The 19,431-nt window shown below is 42.6% G+C and overlaps 1 protein-coding gene across 2 annotated transcripts in view; it reads left to right on the forward strand.

The window, feature by feature from the left end:
• Window positions 1-19,431, forward strand: part of crebbpa (CREB binding lysine acetyltransferase a) — a 305,190-nt gene that overhangs the window by 235,857 nt on the left and 49,902 nt on the right. Inside the window, exons 14-15 of one of the 2 annotated variants that reach the window (XM_084318719.1) lie at window positions 3,991-4,269; window positions 5,400-5,582. In XM_084318719.1, coding sequence (XP_084174845.1) covers window positions 3,991-4,269; window positions 5,400-5,582 — 462 coding nt within the window. The remainder of the gene's footprint in view (window positions 1-3,990; window positions 4,270-5,399; window positions 5,583-19,431) is intronic. The other variant, XM_084318720.1, reaches the window with a different exon arrangement.

Consider the following 19,431-nt stretch of genomic DNA (forward strand, 5'->3'; position numbering starts at 1 on the left):
TGAACAATGTCACGCGGTCGAAAAGGGCGCTTGTCTATTGGACAGTGGAAATGTGTGTGTGGCTGCGATCCCGTGTGTGCGCGCGCGTGTGCGTGTGTGGACTGCGGAGCCCTCCAGATCAGCGGAGCCGAGTTTTGACATGGCATTGATCCATTGTTCTATTGAAGCACATTACCACCATCCTCTCGCTAAACAACTTGTAGACCACAGTGTTTTTATGAGTGCCCACAAGTAGCTGTTTTATTAATAATATAATAAGCCGCGCTCCTCGGTAATAATAATAAGCCGCGTTTTTTCTTCCTTCTTCCCAAGATGCACAGATATATAGATAGATAGATAGATAGATAGAGAGATTAGATGCAGTGTGCTTGTTTTGCAGTGAGTGCTGCGAGCAGTGGTAATAATAATCACTTCCTATATTTGGTTCGCGTTTGGTTCGATGAAGCCGAACCGAGACCGACGTTTTCAGGCGGACCAGAGTTCGACTGTTTGGTCCGCGAACCGAGTTCGACGCGCATTCACACAGACACGAAAAACCGGACTATCGAATTCTGGTCCGAAAGTCCGGACCAAACAGCCCCTGTGTGAAAGCGACCTTAGAGACTACGTCAATGGAGGAGAGTCACACAGCTCAAAATATTGCACAGAGACTGGGAGAGGCGGTCGATGCATATGCTATACCTGCAGAGAAAAGAGTTGCGGTTGTGCACGACAATGCTGCTAATATGATTCTGTGCACTCAGAAGCTGCAGGAGGAGGAGGCGTGGGGGACTGTCAGGGGAGTGCGCTGTGCTGGACACACACGTCAGCTTTGCGTTAATGCAGCACTAAGACACGACCCAGTACACCGTACCGTGGCTGCTGCAAGGCGACTTGTGGCGTACTTTAAGAAAAGTGCGAAAGCAACTGCGGCGTTAAAAGAAAAACAGAACATACAACAAGTCCCAAGCCACAAACTCATTCAAGAAGTTGCAACACGCTGGGACTCGACTTGTTTTATGCTGGAGCGTCTTCTTGAACAACGGTGGCCCATTTCAGCTGTCCTGTCTGACCCAATCGTCACCAAAAGAGCTGACCGAACACTGGACCTGACAACAGCCCAGTGGGTCATCGCAGAGGAAACTGTTGCCATTCTTAAGCCCTTCATCACTTTGACTGAACTATTGTCAAAAGAAGAAAATGTGTCCTTGTCTGCAGTAGCGCCAATGCTGACAAATTTGAAAAGAAGACACCTGCAAGATGACGACAGTGACAGCCCCACCACAAAAGCTCTGAAAGGTAAACTGGTGGACGAAATTGATAGGAGGTGGCGACTTTCAGATGCGACTGAAGCTACTGTCCTCAGCGCAGCCACTGACCCCCGCTTCAAGCAACTAAGCTGGCTATCCGACGAGGAAAAGGAACATGTGTACACGGAGGTGATTACGTTGGCTGAGCACCTGGCACCGCCACCAACTGACGATGACGGGATGAAGGAGGCAGTGAGTCGGCGCCAGCGGAAAAGAGGCATAGAACGGACAGAGAGAGAATGCGACCTCCTTCCGTCTATGGATGAAGATGCAGCACCACGTGGAGAAGTGATCAAAAGACAGAACCAAAACGGATAAAGGTGGACCGCTGGGCTGGTGCAGAATAAATGCGCACCGTGGCAACTGTAGCAAAGCGTTTTCTTTCCATCCCTGCCACTTCAACCCCTTCAGAGCGCATCTTTTCTAAAGCTGGATTTATTGTAAACAAATCAAGAAGTTCTCTGTTGCCAAATAATGTAGACACATTGGTATTTTTGGCACACAACCTAAAGCGGGTTGAGGATAACCGTGAGTAGCAGCACTATCCTTTATAGGCCAATCAAAGCTCAGGTATTGTAGCCTTGAATTCATTGTTTCCTTTTATTAAACCTCAAATGACGGCTTAGAATAAATGTTTGTTCAATTTAACTAAGTTGCCGTTCGTTTAAGATATTTTCATATTCGTCTACACTGACCGATTGTGTGTAGTAGCCTAATTGTGTGTGTAATTTTTATTAAGCCTCAAATGAAGGCATAGGCCTACAATTAAATTTATTTAATTTGTTTGTTAACACTTTGGTTGCCTTGGGTTAAATTCATGATATACCATAGATTGCCAGCTCTATTTGTCTATGGAGAAGTACCCCTTCTTTGCAGGGCTATAACTTTTAAAATTCTATTGCTACATTGCCATTATTAGGGCCCATTCAAAGTCCTATATGTATTGTTCATTGTGTAGCAACGTTAAACTTTTTCATTCACATATTCATAGTAAAGTATGGTCTAATGTATAAGTATGTTTTCATCTCTTTCTGCAGCTTTCTCCAGAACGTGATCTATAGCCCCAAATGCATTATATTGATGATGCAATACAGTTTTATGGCAATCAGCGCGATATAAAAAATTCCAACTAGACGTACTTCTAGAAGTTACTACACGTCATCTGATGTTGACCGGATGGGCTAGGGGGCGTTTATAATTCCGTGGGCAGCGTTATACCAATCATCTAATGTGGGTCAAATGTTGATAATAGCAGTTAGTATCGAAGACGGTAACGTTACACGCTCAAACTCACCCCAGTCTCCGCGCGCCGTTGGGCGATCATCGTAGAGTTGAAATCTTATCATTATGGGATGTAAATTTACCCGGTCCATCTCCAGCTTGTATAATGGTATATATACGTCCAAATCATGTTGTTTATCGAGTTATTGGCAATCGATCACTGTGTAGCGTGACGAGCCAGAGTCCCGGGACCTATAGCGAGCGCCCGGAAGTACTACGGACGTCTAGCACAACCTCTATGCCACTTCCTGTTAAAGCGATTGCGCCGATCGGCCACCAGATGGCGCTCCTGAACCGCCAGAGAGCTCAGTGGGTCCTGCTGGTGGATCTCAGGCCAGCGGAGGGGACATATGAATCCGATCGCAGATTTTTGAAATATTGATATAAGGACGCTGTACAGCGTCCTCCGGCAACTTGAGCATGGCCCGCAATGACGTCAAAACACGTTTCATGGCAGTCAAAGTGTTAAGGAAAGCGAAGCAATGCCGTTTGTTATTTAAGACTATGTCGGACAGATTTGTGTTCATTGTGCTGCTTTTTTAAAGTGTCCCGACCCATATAAAAATGTCTTAATAAAACGTGCTTAATTAAGTCGAATTCTGCCTTTGTCTCCATCAACTACATATAAATATTTATATAATTGTTTGCTTGATAGACGAAGGTTGCAACATAATTATGTAATGTCATGTCGTTGGCTGTGAGAGCAGCCCCACTGCACCCAGGCAGCGGAGCCGAGTGAAACCTTGTTGGCTGCGTCACAGTCACGAAAGGGGCTACTTAATTAATTAATCCAATCCACTTTATTTATAGAGCACATTTAAAAACAACAAAGTTTACCAAGTGCTGTACAAGTCCCACATTTTTTTTTAAATTAGAATTATATTAAAATCGAAGCTCGGCCCCGAAGCTTCGATTGCCAAAAAAAGCTTCGAAGGTCAGCCCTAGTCTGCTATGGTCTGAATGTCTGCCTATATGGTGTCTGAATGTCTGCTATATGGTGTCTGAATGTCTGCTATATGGTGTCTGAATGTCTGCTATAAGGTCTGAATGTCGGCTATATGGTGTCTGAATGTCTGCTATATGGTGTCTGAATGTCTGCTATATGGTCTGAATGTCTGCTATATGGTCTGAATGTCTGCTATATGGTGTCTGAATGTCTGCTATATGGTGTCTGAATGTCTGCTATATGGTCTGAATGTCTGCTATATGGTGTCTGAATGTCTGCTATATGGTGTCTGAATGTCTGCTATATGGTCTGAATGTCTGCTATATGGTGTCTGAATGTCTGCTATATGGTGTCTGAATGTCTGCTATATGGTCTGAATGTCTGCTATATGGTGTCTGAATGTCTGCTATATGGTGTCTGAATGTCTGCTATATGGTCTGAATGCTGCCCTTCATGTGTCCTTCTCTCCTCCAGCAGCAGCAGAGCGCTAACCTTCCACTGAATGCACTTGGCCCCTCACTGGGCCTCCAGCTAGCCTCCTCCCAAACCCCCTTGCACTCCACGCCTCCCCCCGCCTCCTCGGCTGGGGGGGGCACTAACCCCCGTCCCTCCAGCCGCAGCTCCACCCCCACCCTCCCTGGCCCCGCCTCGGGCCAGGGAGCCACCCCGCCCCGTCCCGCCCAGCCCCAAAACCAGGCGGAGCTCCCCGCGGCGGCACAGACACAGCCCCCGCCTCCACCCCCCACCACGCCGGTGAGAGACTGAGACCCTCCGCATGCCCTCCGCCCCAAACCCCATCCCTCTGAATGCCATTCACCAGTCCTTCCACCTGCACCCACCTTCTGTGTTCTGACTGCGTACCTGGCATTCTGTTCATAGCATCCATCACAATGGAATGTCCCATCTGTGGACTTTTGGGGAGCGATTAATTGCAACGAGAGATGTTCATGCCGTGTCATATGCCTTGTCTCCACTAGCCAGGGTTTAGCCGTGTCATATGCCTTGTCTCCACTAGTCAGGGTTTAGCTGTGTCGTATGCCTTGTCTCCACTAGCCAGGGTTTAGCCGTGCTGTGGCCTTGTCTCCACTAGCCAGTGTTTAGCCGTGCTGTGGCCTTGTCTCCACTAGCCAGGGTTTAGCCGTGCTGTGGCCTTGTCTCCACTAGCCAGGGTTTAGCCGTGCTGTGGCCTTGTCTCCACTAGCCAGGGTTTAGCCGTGCTGTGGCCTCATCTCCACTAGCCAGTAGGGATGGGTACCGAATTCGGTACTTTTAAAGGTACTACCAAGTATCGATTCACGTGAGATACCGTTAAAAAATAAAAATAAAAAACTACCTCACGACTGAGGTAGGTCGATTACATTTTTAGAGACTAAAGTACCGAAAAAAGGTACCGTTGGGTACAGATATCGATTCACAGGTACCGGTACCGTATCGGTTAAAATGTGAACGGTACCCATCCCTACTAGCCAGGGTTTAGCCATGCTGTGGCCTGTCTGGCACACAGTGAGCGACTCCACTCTCCATTGACTTTAGAACCAGGACAAACCTGGCTGGTCCCCGGGTGAGAGCCACTTTTCACAATCTGGCCAAAACCAGCTGGGACTGTTGTGTCATCATGGTTTAGCTTGTGTACCACAGTTAGTGGTCTACATTTTGAAAGGCTGCCTAGCAACCGGAGAGTTTACAGGAAACCCAATGGAGACACGACCCTACCAGACCCTGGCCATGGCTATAGCCCCAGTCAGGCTGAACATAGCTAATGGAGACAAGCCATTAGTGTCACCCCCTGCACGTGAACAGGCCAAATGATGAGCTACTAATGTTTTCTCTTTCTCTTGTCTCTTGTCTCTTTTCTCTCTTCCCTTTCCTCCCCACCCTCTCAGCTGTCTCAGCCCGGGGCCAGTCTGGATAACCGGGTGCCCACCCCAGCCTCAGCTGCCAGCGCCGACCTGCACTCCCAGTGCGCTGTCGCAGACCTGCCAGGCCAAGAGACCAAAGCCCAACCACCATGCCACGACCAGAAGGAGTTTGAGTCCACTGGTGGCAAGCTCGTGCCCAAGATGGAGGTGTGTGTAGGGGTGGGGCCTACAGGTTAATTTGCATCTTTACACATTTCCATTAATTTAAATGGAAATGGACTGGGTAGTATGTAATAGACTTGTTCTTAACGCAGGGATTAAAGCGCTCCGTCTTGAGACGGATTTTCCGTCAATTGGCTACCTGGTATAATATGATTTGTAGACTGGGAACACATAAGCAATGGCAGGCAGGTTTTAGGTTTGGCGAGTGACAATGAGAGGTCTGTCCGCCACATGGCAGGTAACAAAATAGTCATGTACAATAATTAAAACTGCGGTGTGTTTTGGTCTTACGACAGTCGCCTTTTTTTGCAGCCCCAATCTCCTCGCGCGTCAATCTCTCCTTGTTTACCGACGGCACATCCACCACCTGCTTGCACTGTAACGTTACGCACGCCTGCTATACCGATTAGCTAACGCTAGCTTAATACCGTTAAATGGAAGGAGTAAGCCGGCCGCTAAAAAGAAAACCCACCGCGGTTTTCTCAGATGAAAATGATGAGCGGGGCCACCTAACAAAAGCAAGTTTCGAGAGGACTCAGGAGTGGACGTTTGAAGATGGCAGTGTTTCAAGAGACTGGCTAGGCTACTGGGGGGCTGTAGTGGTGAGTTGTTATCTTGTTCCGTGTGCCGCAAGCAGTGTTCGAATTATGTGGGGGCCAATGGGGGCTCAGCCCCCATAGATAGAGCCTGAGCCCCCATAGTCAACAATACATGTCTCTCAAAAAAAAAATTATATATATATATATTTTTTCAATATACGAATTAGTATTATTTATATTACCTAAATAAATTGTCAATAGATAATATTTGTCTTTCAGTTTTTAAAATAACCGAGTAATTAATGTTGTGGAATAGGCTGCGTTTCACCTCCAAGCCGCTATGTGTCGCCCATGAGCGTGTCTAAGGGCTTGTGTCCATAGCGGACGTTTTATGAGTTGTCCGCTCCTTTCTGTCATTAATTTCTATGCTGGAGAAGCGACAGGCGCGCTCCTCTTCCCAGAGCCGCGCCTTGCGTTTTATGAGCTCTCGGCGGCAGCGTTTTTGGTTTGAGCGCTCCCAGCTCATAAAGTTGAAACTAGTTCAACTTTTTGGAAAGGAGCGCGCTCATCAAGGTAACCCATCGAGGAAGGGGCGGAGCCGTGGCTGGCGCGAGCCTCAGAAAAACACTCCGAGCTTTCTTTTTTTTATTATTATTTTTATTTTTTAAAGCGGTCCGCCTTGAAAAAACCGTCCCTGGTGGACACATAGCCTAACGCTACTCCAACCCATTTGGTGAAGAAGAAGCAGCCAGTTTAACGTTATGTAAACACTCAACTAATGCTGTTAGCGCAGCAGCTAGCAGCGCTACTGGTTGACAGTGCTAGTATTGAGTGGACCTTTTGGAAGACTAAATACAGCTGGTTATTTGCCAAGGAGGTAAATGGAGGTAAATGCTGCTGTTAAGTGCCATACAACTACATTTATTTTCCATTCGATTTGTTAGTTTTTTATTTATAATATAAACGAATAAATGTTCATTCAAGTTCATAAATTTAGTCTAATTTTTCTAATTAAATTGTTGTATTATTTGATCAGATGCAAAATGCAAATTAGTACATATGGCATTATATATCAGAGGTGAGTAAGAAAATTAACAAATATTGATGGTTAACACTTTCAGAGCCCAAGCTTAATCTTGATTTACCGCTTGAATGCCCACCATCCACTTCAATGTTTGCGTTAATAACGCCTATTCTATGTTTAAAATTATGGCTATGTGTCTAATCTGCCCGTCGCTTATCAATGACTCGTTTTCCAGTCAACATTGTCGAAGCGGATTGTTTTTTTATCGGTTCATTTTAGTTTTATAGCAGTTTGAAAAGCCCTCGTTTTCAAGGAAAATATAAATATTCCATGATAATCGCCCTTTACTGGAATATTCTAGAATACATGACATTTTTCTGCCTATTTATGAATCGTTTTCAAATAAACGCTAGATTATCGATAGTATATGTGTATGTATGCATGCTATATAGGCGATCTGAAAAATCGATTCTCTGATTTCCTCAAAGCGATCGCCCACACACACATAGGGCGAGCGCTGAGATCTCAGCGAATACAACTCTGATTATCCCAAGACTTGTCAAATAGATTCCTTACCTCAGATCAGATGTTCTCCAAAAAGATCATTCCAATTCATGATCGCCATTCCAAAAATCGATCGCTTTTATTGATCCAACGCTACATACTGTAAACACATATTCAACGCTGTTCTGATGGTCCACAATTAATCCGATTGGCTCGGATTACATGCCTGAGAAGTAAAATGTGGATTCCGGATTTTTCTTTTCTCATCCATTTTCATTGAGTCCATTCCAAAAGCATGCATTACCATCTGGGAGACGATAGGGGGCGGTTTTTTCACATCTGAGCTCCTACAGGGGCTGCATACCAACGGGAGACTCGGTTGATGAAATATGAATTCAGATCGCTAATAAAAAAATAAAACGATAATTGTCGTCGTGGGCATTCAGGCATTGGGCTGATAAAACGTCTTATCACGTTTTGGGCATTGAAAGTGTTAAGAATGAGACTGAATAATGACATCACACAATAGTTAACGATTAGACTGTTGTGTGATGTGATTGATTGATTGAAAACTAACATATTGCAGAATGGGCTCAATACACACAATTGTTAACTCTTTCAGTGCCACGCCTGGTTTTCCGTTTTACCGCTTGAATGCCACCATCGGCGCCAATGTTAACGTTAATATCGCCTAATCTATGTTTTAAATTATGGCTATGTGTCTAATCTGCCCATCGCATTATCAAAGACTATTTTCCAGTCAGTGCTGTGAAGACAGATTGTTTTTTTATCGCGTCGTTTCCGTTTCAGAGCAGTTAGAAAAGCCCCCGTTTTGATATAAAAAACAGCTCATTCTGGAGCATTCTATGAAAATCGTCTTTTAGTGGAATATTCCACAACGTTGATATTCGTCGGCCTTTTTATGAATCGTTTTCAAATAAACGCTAGATGATCAATATTATACGTGCACGCAAGCACATTACGGCCGCGCACTGATAATCGCTCCGTTGATTTCCTCACAGACTTTTACAGTGAAACCGAAAGAAGACATTTCACAAAACAGCTTATAACTTCATCAAACTTACTCCGATTATCCTACCACTGATAACATAGAGTCCTTACCTGACATCAGATGGTATCCAACTGGTATATTCCAATTCCTGATCACCATTCGAAAAAATCGATACGTGTATGGATCCAACGCGACACAGTAGATCTCCATGATCCGCGGGGATCTGAGGCTCCAGAATGAACTGTGGTAACCCCGGCTGGATCAGTGAACTGGAAAATGTGGAGTACCGGATTTTTTTCCCCATTCATTTTCATTGAGTCCATTCCAAAATCACTTATGTCATCTGGGAGACGACAGGGGGCGCTTTTTTCCACAGTGATCACCGGCGCAGCTCGGCTATACTCGGGTAGGCTCGGGTGATGCAATAATTTTTCAGATCGCAAAAAAATAATAATAATAATAATTCAGAGAAATCTCGTGAGTGGCATGCAGCCACCTATAAAAAAAAACGAGAAATCTCGTGAGTGGCACTGAAAGAGTTAAGGGGATGCAGACCAGAGAAATACTTTCATCTTGTTTACGTCAGGGTCCCCCATTTTCAATTCATAATGACATTTATGACATACATATATACAGATATATCATGACATTAATGACATACATGATGACTACAGATATACAGTACTGTTACACAGAGATCCTAACAGAAAATGTACATTAGGAGGGGGGGTTTTGACATTTACGGGGGCCAGTTTCATTAGTTTTCATTAGTATTAGACTGATCCTAATGAGATATTCCTCTAAATATGACTTCGAAAACAGCCAAAATGTCAGGGGGAAAAATAGTAACAAAAAAAATTCAGGGGGCCCCCATAGCATAGGTGATAACTCGAACCCTGGCCGCAAGTACCGTATGTCAAAAAGAAAAACAGAAACAACACATTTGTCATTGTCGTGTTACTTCACAGTACAAATACGTGAGTCCTCTGCTGTGGTTGTGAGTATCCTTTATTAGCTTAACCTGTTCCACCCGACGGGACCCGATCCGGTCCCAAAACAGCATCTGATCATAAATCAATATTTTTTATTTATGAGAGTGTTGCAAAAATATTTGCGATTTTAAAATCAAACGTATTTGTAACTGAGGGGTACAATTCCCTGACTGTCTTGATAAGTATGGTATCATTAAACCACTACCGCTTTATGTACTTTAATTACTGGCCATACAGTACACGATATATGAATATGATGAACACTTCCCACAATGAAATCGGTTCCAGTCAAAGGTATTAATCAAGTATTTAATGGAGCAAAAGGTACATAGGATACTTTACATTATTCTTTGAATGCACTTGTAAGGCAAAGGAGTATGCGTAGGCAAATCAATAACGAATGTCCATTCTCTGGTTACGCAGGAGGTAATTATACAACCTGAATCTTAGGGAATTATATCTATGGTACACTAGTAATAGCGGGAGATACTGGAAGGGGTTCCCACTGGTTGTAAGCCAGCAAGGGGGTAGAAGATCTGTCGGTAGTAGGACGTCTGGTCAACGATGACTAGGGAGACTTCAGGTACAGAAGCCGGTGCAGTAGTCTCTTGATCCACAGACGAATACAGCTTGGTTCTCTTGTAGACTGTAGCTCTACAGTGAAGAAAGCTAGGCGGCCTCAGGCTCTCTGAGCGCCGACTCGACTTGACTCCTCTCGGGGTAAATCCAACACGTGCAGCGTCGGCTGGTTCTCCGCTCCATAAATCATAGGACCAAAGCAAATATATTCCAGCCGCAAAGGGCTATGTAGTCGTCGGGTAGATTAATCCAGTGTACATGTCCATACGGTTCTCGCCTAGGTCTCCTCGGGTGAAAGCGCCATGCGGTCGGCCCAGCCTGGATAAGAACTCTAGCTAATACGAGAAAGCGTTGGAGATGCTGGTCACTATAGAATTCTAACCGCACGATACACTATACACAAATAGACTATTAAAGACTCAATAGAAATATGTCGCACTCGACGGTATAGCGCCAAACTCTGACAATTCAGTTACTAATTCGCACGCGGTCTCGATGCTCTATTCTGAGGCCAAACAGGCCATACTTCACCGCACGTTGTATCGTGGGTGAGGCTTCAACTTATCGGTAACATACTAAATGGACGAAGGGTACGGAGGTAAGGGGCTAAGGGGCTTCTACATTCACCTGCGCCGTATTTATACGCACGGTGCACAAACTAGTTCCACTCTCATTTCTGTCGCGTATCCCTGGGCAAGGTTGGGCATGTCCAGACACGTCGTGTCGGTGACTTTGAACTTGGCTCCGGGGGCCGGTCCCTGGCGCCGGTGGACCGCTGTCAAATAGGAGAATGAAATATTATGGGCTGGACTAAAGGGATATTCCGTGTATATGTACAAGGAATATACAAGGGATATCAAACGATATACAAATACTATGCAATATATATCAATAAATAAATATATATATATTCGGTTTAATCTGATCCTTTGTAACAGTATTAAAGTATTAACATCACTAACATGTCATAAAAGCATGTAGAATGTATATTATCATCAATATGTTAGTTTAGCAATAGGTTAAAAGTGCCATTAGATAGTTTTACCTTCTCGATTTGTTGAAGTCTATTCCAAGGTGGCGACCATTTTGAAAATGTTGAACCATGGGAATTGTAGTTTTTTTGCAGCCATTTTGTCGAGGGCATGCATAGCTGTGGATCAGCGTTGGAATTATTCCGAACTACACTTCCTGGCAAGTTCTATGGGGGTTCAAAGTTCAGCGTTCTGAATGAATTATGTCAATAACTGTTATTATTCGGGATAATAAGCCACAAAAGGTAACGTTTTTGACAAATATTGAAACGCAGTTAGTTTCTCCTCCCTATTGTTAGCATGTAACAACAATTAGATCTGAAATTAGTTTCAAAATGGTTGCACTGTGGTGAAAATAAAAAAATACAGTAAATTACAGTAGATATCATTATCTGTTCTTATGCACGCCTGGTGATACTAAATCCAAATTGAACTCGGGCATTTGAAAGATAATATATGTATATATATATAAATGTGCGAATTGGCTATAATAAGGTAATTTATAAGCATCATATTCTATATTCTATAATAATATTTCAAATTGCATTGGTCTGGATGGGAGAATTCAGTACTGTATCTACAGAACCTTCGGTTTAATCATTTTCCCTTTATTAATTTCCTTAGATTTTTTTCTACACATGATCTCAAGAGGGTACTGAATGAGATCAGTGGCAGTTTTGTAAGTTTGGTCATTATTATCATGGTGTTATTCACTGTCAAAGATGCAAAGAAAAATCATAATTCATATTCTCCTTTGTTTCATCACAATTTAAGCAAGCCTAGTAATACACAATATTTCGGACACTGAATACATTCCCTGAGGTCCATAGATGTCCCTAGATACCAAGAATATGTAAATGGCCCTTGTAGAAGTGGAGCAATATTCCATTTACCTAGGTATATATTTTAGGCGAAAATATTCCACGGGTGGAACAGGTTAACTCCGTAGCAACATCACACAGGTGTATCTCTCTGGATCTGGTAGATCCAGTAGCAGAAACGCATTCACATAGGCTATGTCAGAAAACACATGTGCACAAATCCTGCATTAGGCCTACTTTAGCGGACAAAACCCAAACAAAACTTATTTCTCACACGTTGATCTACCTCTGATACTCATCGGAGCCCATATGAGCGTGGAAACTTCAATGAATGAATGCAAACTTTATTTAACAGATTGCAGAATGGGTACAATACAGTACGGCTCAATACACACAATTGCCTAGCACGACAACCACAACAGTAGGCTCTCAGTGGCGGCTGGCCGATAGGGGCGCTAGAGCGCCGCCCTCCCTGGTTAAAAGAAGAAGAATAAGATTTTTTTTGGGCCCTATAAATAAAATAAACATGTTTAAAATGAATAATATTTACTCATTTTAAGTGTTTGTGTTTCCAATGCACAATATAACGTTAATATATCAAATATAAATAATTGTTTTCATTAACAGGAAGTGACTCCTTTCCATAGCCGCATTTCTCTCTGGCTAGACTCAATAGGCGTCTATTCTTTCCGTAGCCGCATTTCTCTCGGGCTAGACGCAATAGCGCTTACAGTGGGCGTGCACTGGTTTCATCGCTGTATCCGTCGCAGCCAATCAGTGCGTAACGTGCTGTGCGTTGAAATATGATGTATTATGATGGAAGCCGGGCGCTTTTCCAAGCGATCTAATATCATCTAAGCAAGCAGCGTCGAGACTTTCCGTAGCCGCATTTCTCGGAGACGCTCTCTGATTGGCCGACGCCAGTATTTTCCGTAGCCGCATTTTTCGGAGACACTCTCTCTGATTGGCCGACGCCAGTTTCTGGTTAGGAAGTTAGTTACTCGATGCTGTTGTGTTGTGATGCAGTCACTCTGGACAGTGGATATACATCGACAACAACAGTCTGGGACTGTGGGACAGTGGACATTATACACTTTATCAAGCCCTCCGGCTGGACCACGTTTCAACTAAACACAGTGAGTTAATGAGTTAATGCGGTCTCTCTCTGTCTCTCTCTCTCGCTCTCTCTCGCTCTCTCTCTCGCTCTCTCTCTCTCTCTCTCTCTCTCTCTCTCTCTCTCTCTCTCTCAACACAGCGTGTTAATTTCGCTGTGGGTATTGCATAATGGCTGAATGAATGAATGGTAACTTGTTTAAAATGACAAGATGGGCCTATATATTAGGGCTGCAACGATTAGTCGACATAATCGACGACGTCGATTATAAAAAATCGCCGACGAGAAATTGTTGCGTCGATTGCACTACCTATCTTTGTGAGAGTGGTTTCTCAGGGTTCCAGACAACATCATAACATGGTGATCCCATAGCAAATTTTGGACATTGAAAACATTGTTCCCCTGCAGGAGATGATGATCAGACTAGACACACAATACATTACACACGCACTCCTCTCACTCACACACAGCGATCAGAGTAAGACACACACATACACACTCCTCTCACTCACACACAGCGATCAGAGTAAGACACACACACATACACACTCCTCTCACTCACACACAGCGATCAGAGTAAGACACACACACACATTCACACTCCTCTCTCTCACACACAGCAATCAGAGTAAGACACACACACACATTCACACTCCTCTCACTCACACACAGCGATCAGAGTAAGACATACACAAATTACACAGTACACTCCTCTCACTCACACAGCGATCAGAGTAAGACACACACACAAATTACACAGTACACACACAGACTCCTCTCACATACAGCAAACAAAAGACCTAGAAGTCTGTCTGATCTGACTCATCCCCCTCTCCCCTTACAGCTGTTCCACGTCACCCTCCTGGTCCTGGACCAAGTTACAGTCCCATCAGCCGCGGTGCTGGGGGCAGATGCTGCTAGTTATTTTTCTTTTTTATTATTATTTTTTTAGTTATTTAAAGTACACTTCCACTTTAATTTGTATTATTTAATTTATTTATCTTGTTATGAGTGATTGCTGTATTGTTCTTCAAATACATTTTCATTTAAAGTGGCTTAAGATCCAAATTCAAATGTTTCATTAGTCATTATTTTAATTTGCTATGGGATCATCATGTTAAGATGTTGTTGTTTTTGTCCTGACAAGAGTCTCAAAGTCTGGGGTGATGGTAGACGAGCAACTCTGAGGTCATGCTCAATGTCCAATCTGTTCCTCTGCTCCGTCTTCAGCTGGACCAGAGCTGAGAAGCCACTTTCACAAAGATAGGTAGTTTATAAAAAAAAATAAAAAATTATATCTTTTTTTTTTTTTTTTTTTTTTTTTTTTACATAATTGGTTTTCGATTAGTCGACTAATCGAAAAAATAATCGACAGATTAGTCGACTACCAAATTAGTCATTAGTTGCAGCCCTACTATATATGTGTTCATTATTGGATTGATGATCATACGTGTACTAGTGTAGTATGAATCAATTAACTCGACTTAACGTTGGTAACGTTATGAGTCAGTATTTGCTTGGTCAGCTTGGTCAGATGCCTACGACCACCCAAAGTTGTTCACACCGGCCGCCACTGTAGGCTTTATAGTCAGTCAGGACACACTAGGCTCTACAAGTAGGCTCCCTTAAAACGCTAACGCTGTTAAAAGAAAATACAGTGGCGGTTAAAATAAGAATATGACTTGGCCTGAAATAAAGTTCAGTCAGGAGATTTGTTTTTGCTTTAATCCCTGTCTTAACATCTCCAAGACTAAATGTATTGTGCTGGGAACAAGGCACAGGTTATCTACAAATCCAAAGCTTCATTTAAACTTGTGTAATTCGGCAGTTCAACAAGTTGAAAGTACTAAACTCCTTGGAGTGATGCTGGATTGCACTCCGTCTTGGTCTCACCATATTAATTATATTGTTTTGAAAATGGGAAGAGCAATTGGTATTTCCAGGAAATGTGCTTCTTTTGTTGCCCATCCCCTTTTATGTCAGCTAGTTCAAAGTTTAGTTTTGTCATCTTGACTATTGCTCTGCGATGTGGTCATCTGCTGCCAGTGGTGACCTCAGGAAGCTCCAGGTTGTCCAGAACAGGGCAGCATGGTTTGTACTGGGCTGCTCACTAAGGTCTAATGTGAGCCGTATGCATGCCTGCCTCTTGGCTTAACGTTGAAAATAGGGTGTCTTTCAATATACTTGTGCTGTTCAAGTTGGTCATGAGCAGTAAAACTCCTGTTTTTATACATAAACAGATTGTTTATAGTAATACTCAATTCAAACCTTTATTTTAACTCGAAAGGCAACTGAGGTTTCCCTCATTTACAGTCACGTTGTCGTCGAGTGACTGTGCATGAACATTACACTAGATGTTCCAGTAAGGGGCTGCTTGAATGACCAGGTCCAAAAACCAACGCTTTAAGGAGATATTTTATTTTTAAATCATTGACTCTTTGGAATAACCTGCCTCAAAACCTCTGCTGCATTTACAGTAAATTAACTTAAAAAAATTATCTTAAATTGTATTTAACACTGTAAAGTATTTTTGTTTTGTTTTCTGTTTCTTTGCTCGCATGTCATTTTAACTATCTTATTTGTTAGTTTCAATATGCATTGTGTGTTGAGTACTGACTTTTAATAATTTTGTTTTGCAACAATAATTGTTTTTGTATTTCTTATTTTTCTTTTGTGGACCCCAGGATGACTAGCTGGTTGCACCAGCTAATGGGGATCCTTAACTCAATCAGTGCCAGCTATTAGACTGGGCCTGCTCTAGTTAGGCCAGCTTTCCATTACAACTTTTCACTGTGCGTCACGTTGTTTGTAGAGCTAAATCTATATTTTATATTATAGCTATGTATCCAATATCATTGTCAATTGACAGTAAGAACCTTCCGTTCAAGATGCATAAAAGAAATGTTTTTTTCATCAATACAGTTCCGTTTTATACCGTGGTGAATATGAGTGTTATATCGGAATGATCTGGGATAATTCCTGCAAGGCTATTTATAAGGTGCTAAGCTAATAACGTTAAATCCATTGGCGTTTCGTCCCTACACACGACACAGTGTATGCAAATGCATATGATCTGTATTATGTTCCATCATGAATGCATGAAAGGGAGGGGCGGGGCAAGTTGTTTCTCATTAATTGATTGCCAATAACGGCATTCGTTATTACCACAACATAGGCTGATCTGGGGGATGGCTATTAAATCCTTGCACGATCAAGCTGAAATTTACGTCAAATTGCTCTTACCTTTGGCCGGTTGGATTCCAATTTTTTTTTTTTCAATTATTTGATCGCCATCTGGTAGATCATTATGTCCATTGGCCCATGCCATAATCCTTTACTGCATAATGAATTCGAGTGAAGCCCTCGCTTCAGACTAACAAAAGTCCGCCCGGAGCGTAAACCGTGTGACACCAGGTCTGCAACAGGGGTTACTGCATTCTCGAGACGGCGCCACTACCAGGATCTGGCCGGTACTGCACCTTCGGTCTCTCAATATACCTTATCCAGCCAAAATACAGCTCTGTGACAGTGAATAGGATATTAACACTTTCAGTGCCGGCCTCCGTTTCCTATTTACCCCCCGTTGAATGCCACCATCCACTTCAATGATGGCGTTAAAAACGCATAATCTATGTTTTAAATTATGGCTATGTGTCTAATCTGCCCGTCGCTTATCAATGACTTGATTGCAGTCAACATTGTCGAAACAGATTGTTTTTTAATCGGTTCATATCCTTTTTATAGCATTTCGAAAAGCTATCGTTTTCTCAAATTTCCGGAAAATAGAAAGATTCCGTCATAAACGGCATTTATTGGAATATTCTCGAATACACTAGACACGTTGTCATTTGTCGGCCTATTTATGAATCGTTTTCAAATTAACGCTAGATTATCGATAGTATATGTGTACTTATGCACGCTATAGAAGCGAGCTGAGAAATCGATTCTCTTATTTCCTCAACAGCACACACACACACATATACACATACGGGACACGCTGAGATATAGGTCAAAACAGCTCCGATTACCCCAAGACTGGTAACATAGATTCCTTACCTTAGATCAGATGTTCTCCAAAAAGATTATTCCAATTCCTGATCGCCATTCCAAATATCGATCACGTTTATTGATTGATTATTGGCTGCTGTAAATATATATTCCAGGCTGCTTTCCATCTTGCGATCACTTCCCTCTTCATCAGACGGCTCACCAGCATAGTGGAGCCAGTAGGCTCCCCCCCCCCCCACACATCCACCACACATCCACCAGTGTAATCGAATGGCCTGCAGTTACACAGGGATAGACGATAGGGGGCGGTATTTTCCCATCGGAGCTCCTAGAGGGGCTGCTGTACCAACGGGAGACTCTGTTGATGAAATATGAATTCAGATCGCTAATAAAAAAAGACAATTAGCGTCGTCTGCACTCAACGGGGGCATGAAATAACGACATAACACGTCGCTGGCACTCAAAGTGTTAATATCGAAAAAGAAAAGAAACTAACCAAAAACGTAATATTACATGTCTGGCACCCAACGGTTGTCGGGCAAACACGTAATGATACCGGTACCTGTCTGTACCTTTTTCGGTACCTCCATTATTTCAACATTGTTATCACACCACACAAACTAAAACCCCTGCCTTTTTTTAAATTAAAAAAACAAAAAAAAATTGTAATTTTTTTTTAGTTTTTGGGCAGGCACAGGGTGGTTCGGAGGGGGTCCGGCACAACCCCCTCCACGACAGATTTTTTTTGAATTTAATGAACCTGTACGTGCAATTTCCTGCAATATAGAGCCTTCAATCTTGACCAATAAAGCTGCTCTTTTCACTATAAAACTCAGTTAACCATAACGTAGTTATGGTTAGATTTATATATTGGGGGGGGATATATCATATTTTTCATATAATAAAAAAGTGGTGGAGCAAGATCATACCTTTGCTCCCCCAAGTTCAATAGTGGGAGAGCAGAGATGCTCCGAATGCTCTTATGGCCAGGCGTCTATGATTCACTGATACAAAGTAAAATAGTGCAGTGCAATAAAATAGTTAGTCAAATAGAATAAAATAATGCAATAGTGCATTGCAATAAAATAGTTATCATCGTATTTTTTCGGGAGGCCGGTAAGGAGTGCATTACAGTAGTCGAGTTGGCTTGAGATAAAGGCATGGATCTGGTTTTCAGCGTCCTTTTGATTTATAAATGGCCGTACTTTAGCTATGTTTCTAAGGTGGAGGAATTAAGTTTTTGTCAACTTGTTGATTGTGATTTAAAGCTTAGGTCCGAGTCTACCATAACACCAAGACTTAACTCACTCAAATACAGTTAGCAGCTGGATAGACCACAGATGGAAATTAGCTTCTGCTAAATCTGGTGCAAACATATTTTCATGTAACAATGATGAATTGTAAAAAAAAAAAAAAAAAAAAATTTAATAGATTCGGGGCTTTTAAGAATACATCCGGGGCTTGAGCCCAGGTAGCCACCCCCTAGCTCCGCCCCTGCCTACCTCCCTCTCCCAAACGGTTCCTACAACGATTTTTTTAATGTTGCATGATCATGTATACATTTATTATGTATTTTTTAAGTTTAAATATCAACATTATCTGGCCATCCTCAGTAGATACTAGGGATGGGTACCGAATTCGGTACTTTTGAGGCACCGAACCGAAACACGTCGGTACTACAGAGTATCGAATCAAGTGAGAAACCGGAAAAAAAAATTACTTTTTTCTTTTCATGTCAACGTTCACACGCACAATATATGCTTACCTAGGATTTGACTTGATTCAACAACAAAGCAGTCGGAGCAATGACAAGCCGAAAACTGTCGAAATTGTAGTTATTTGAAGTTTGGATTTTTTCTTTTTACGACTGAGGTAGGTAAATTAAATTTCTTGAGACTAAAGTACCGAAAAAAGGTACCGTTGGGTACCGGTATCGATTCACAGGTACCGGTACCGGTTCAAATGTGAAAGGTACCCATCCCTAGTAGATACTATCAAACTCCTCTGACCTCATCTGGTCTTTCCAAAGACCAGAGATGGGAAGTTCGCGCACACACACACACACACACATGGATAATGGCTTATAGTGGACATAATGATTTTAGAATATTTCAGATAATTTAATTAAATGTTCATCATCAACTATCCAGTTAGTATTTATAGTGTAACGTTTGGCTATTTAAATCATTGAACGTAGAGGGAGAGAGGTT

Source organism: Notolepis coatsorum (assembly GCF_963971535.1).
Source record: "Notolepis coatsorum genome assembly, chromosome: 7".
NCBI lineage: Eukaryota > Metazoa > Chordata > Actinopteri > Aulopiformes > Paralepididae > Notolepis > Notolepis coatsorum.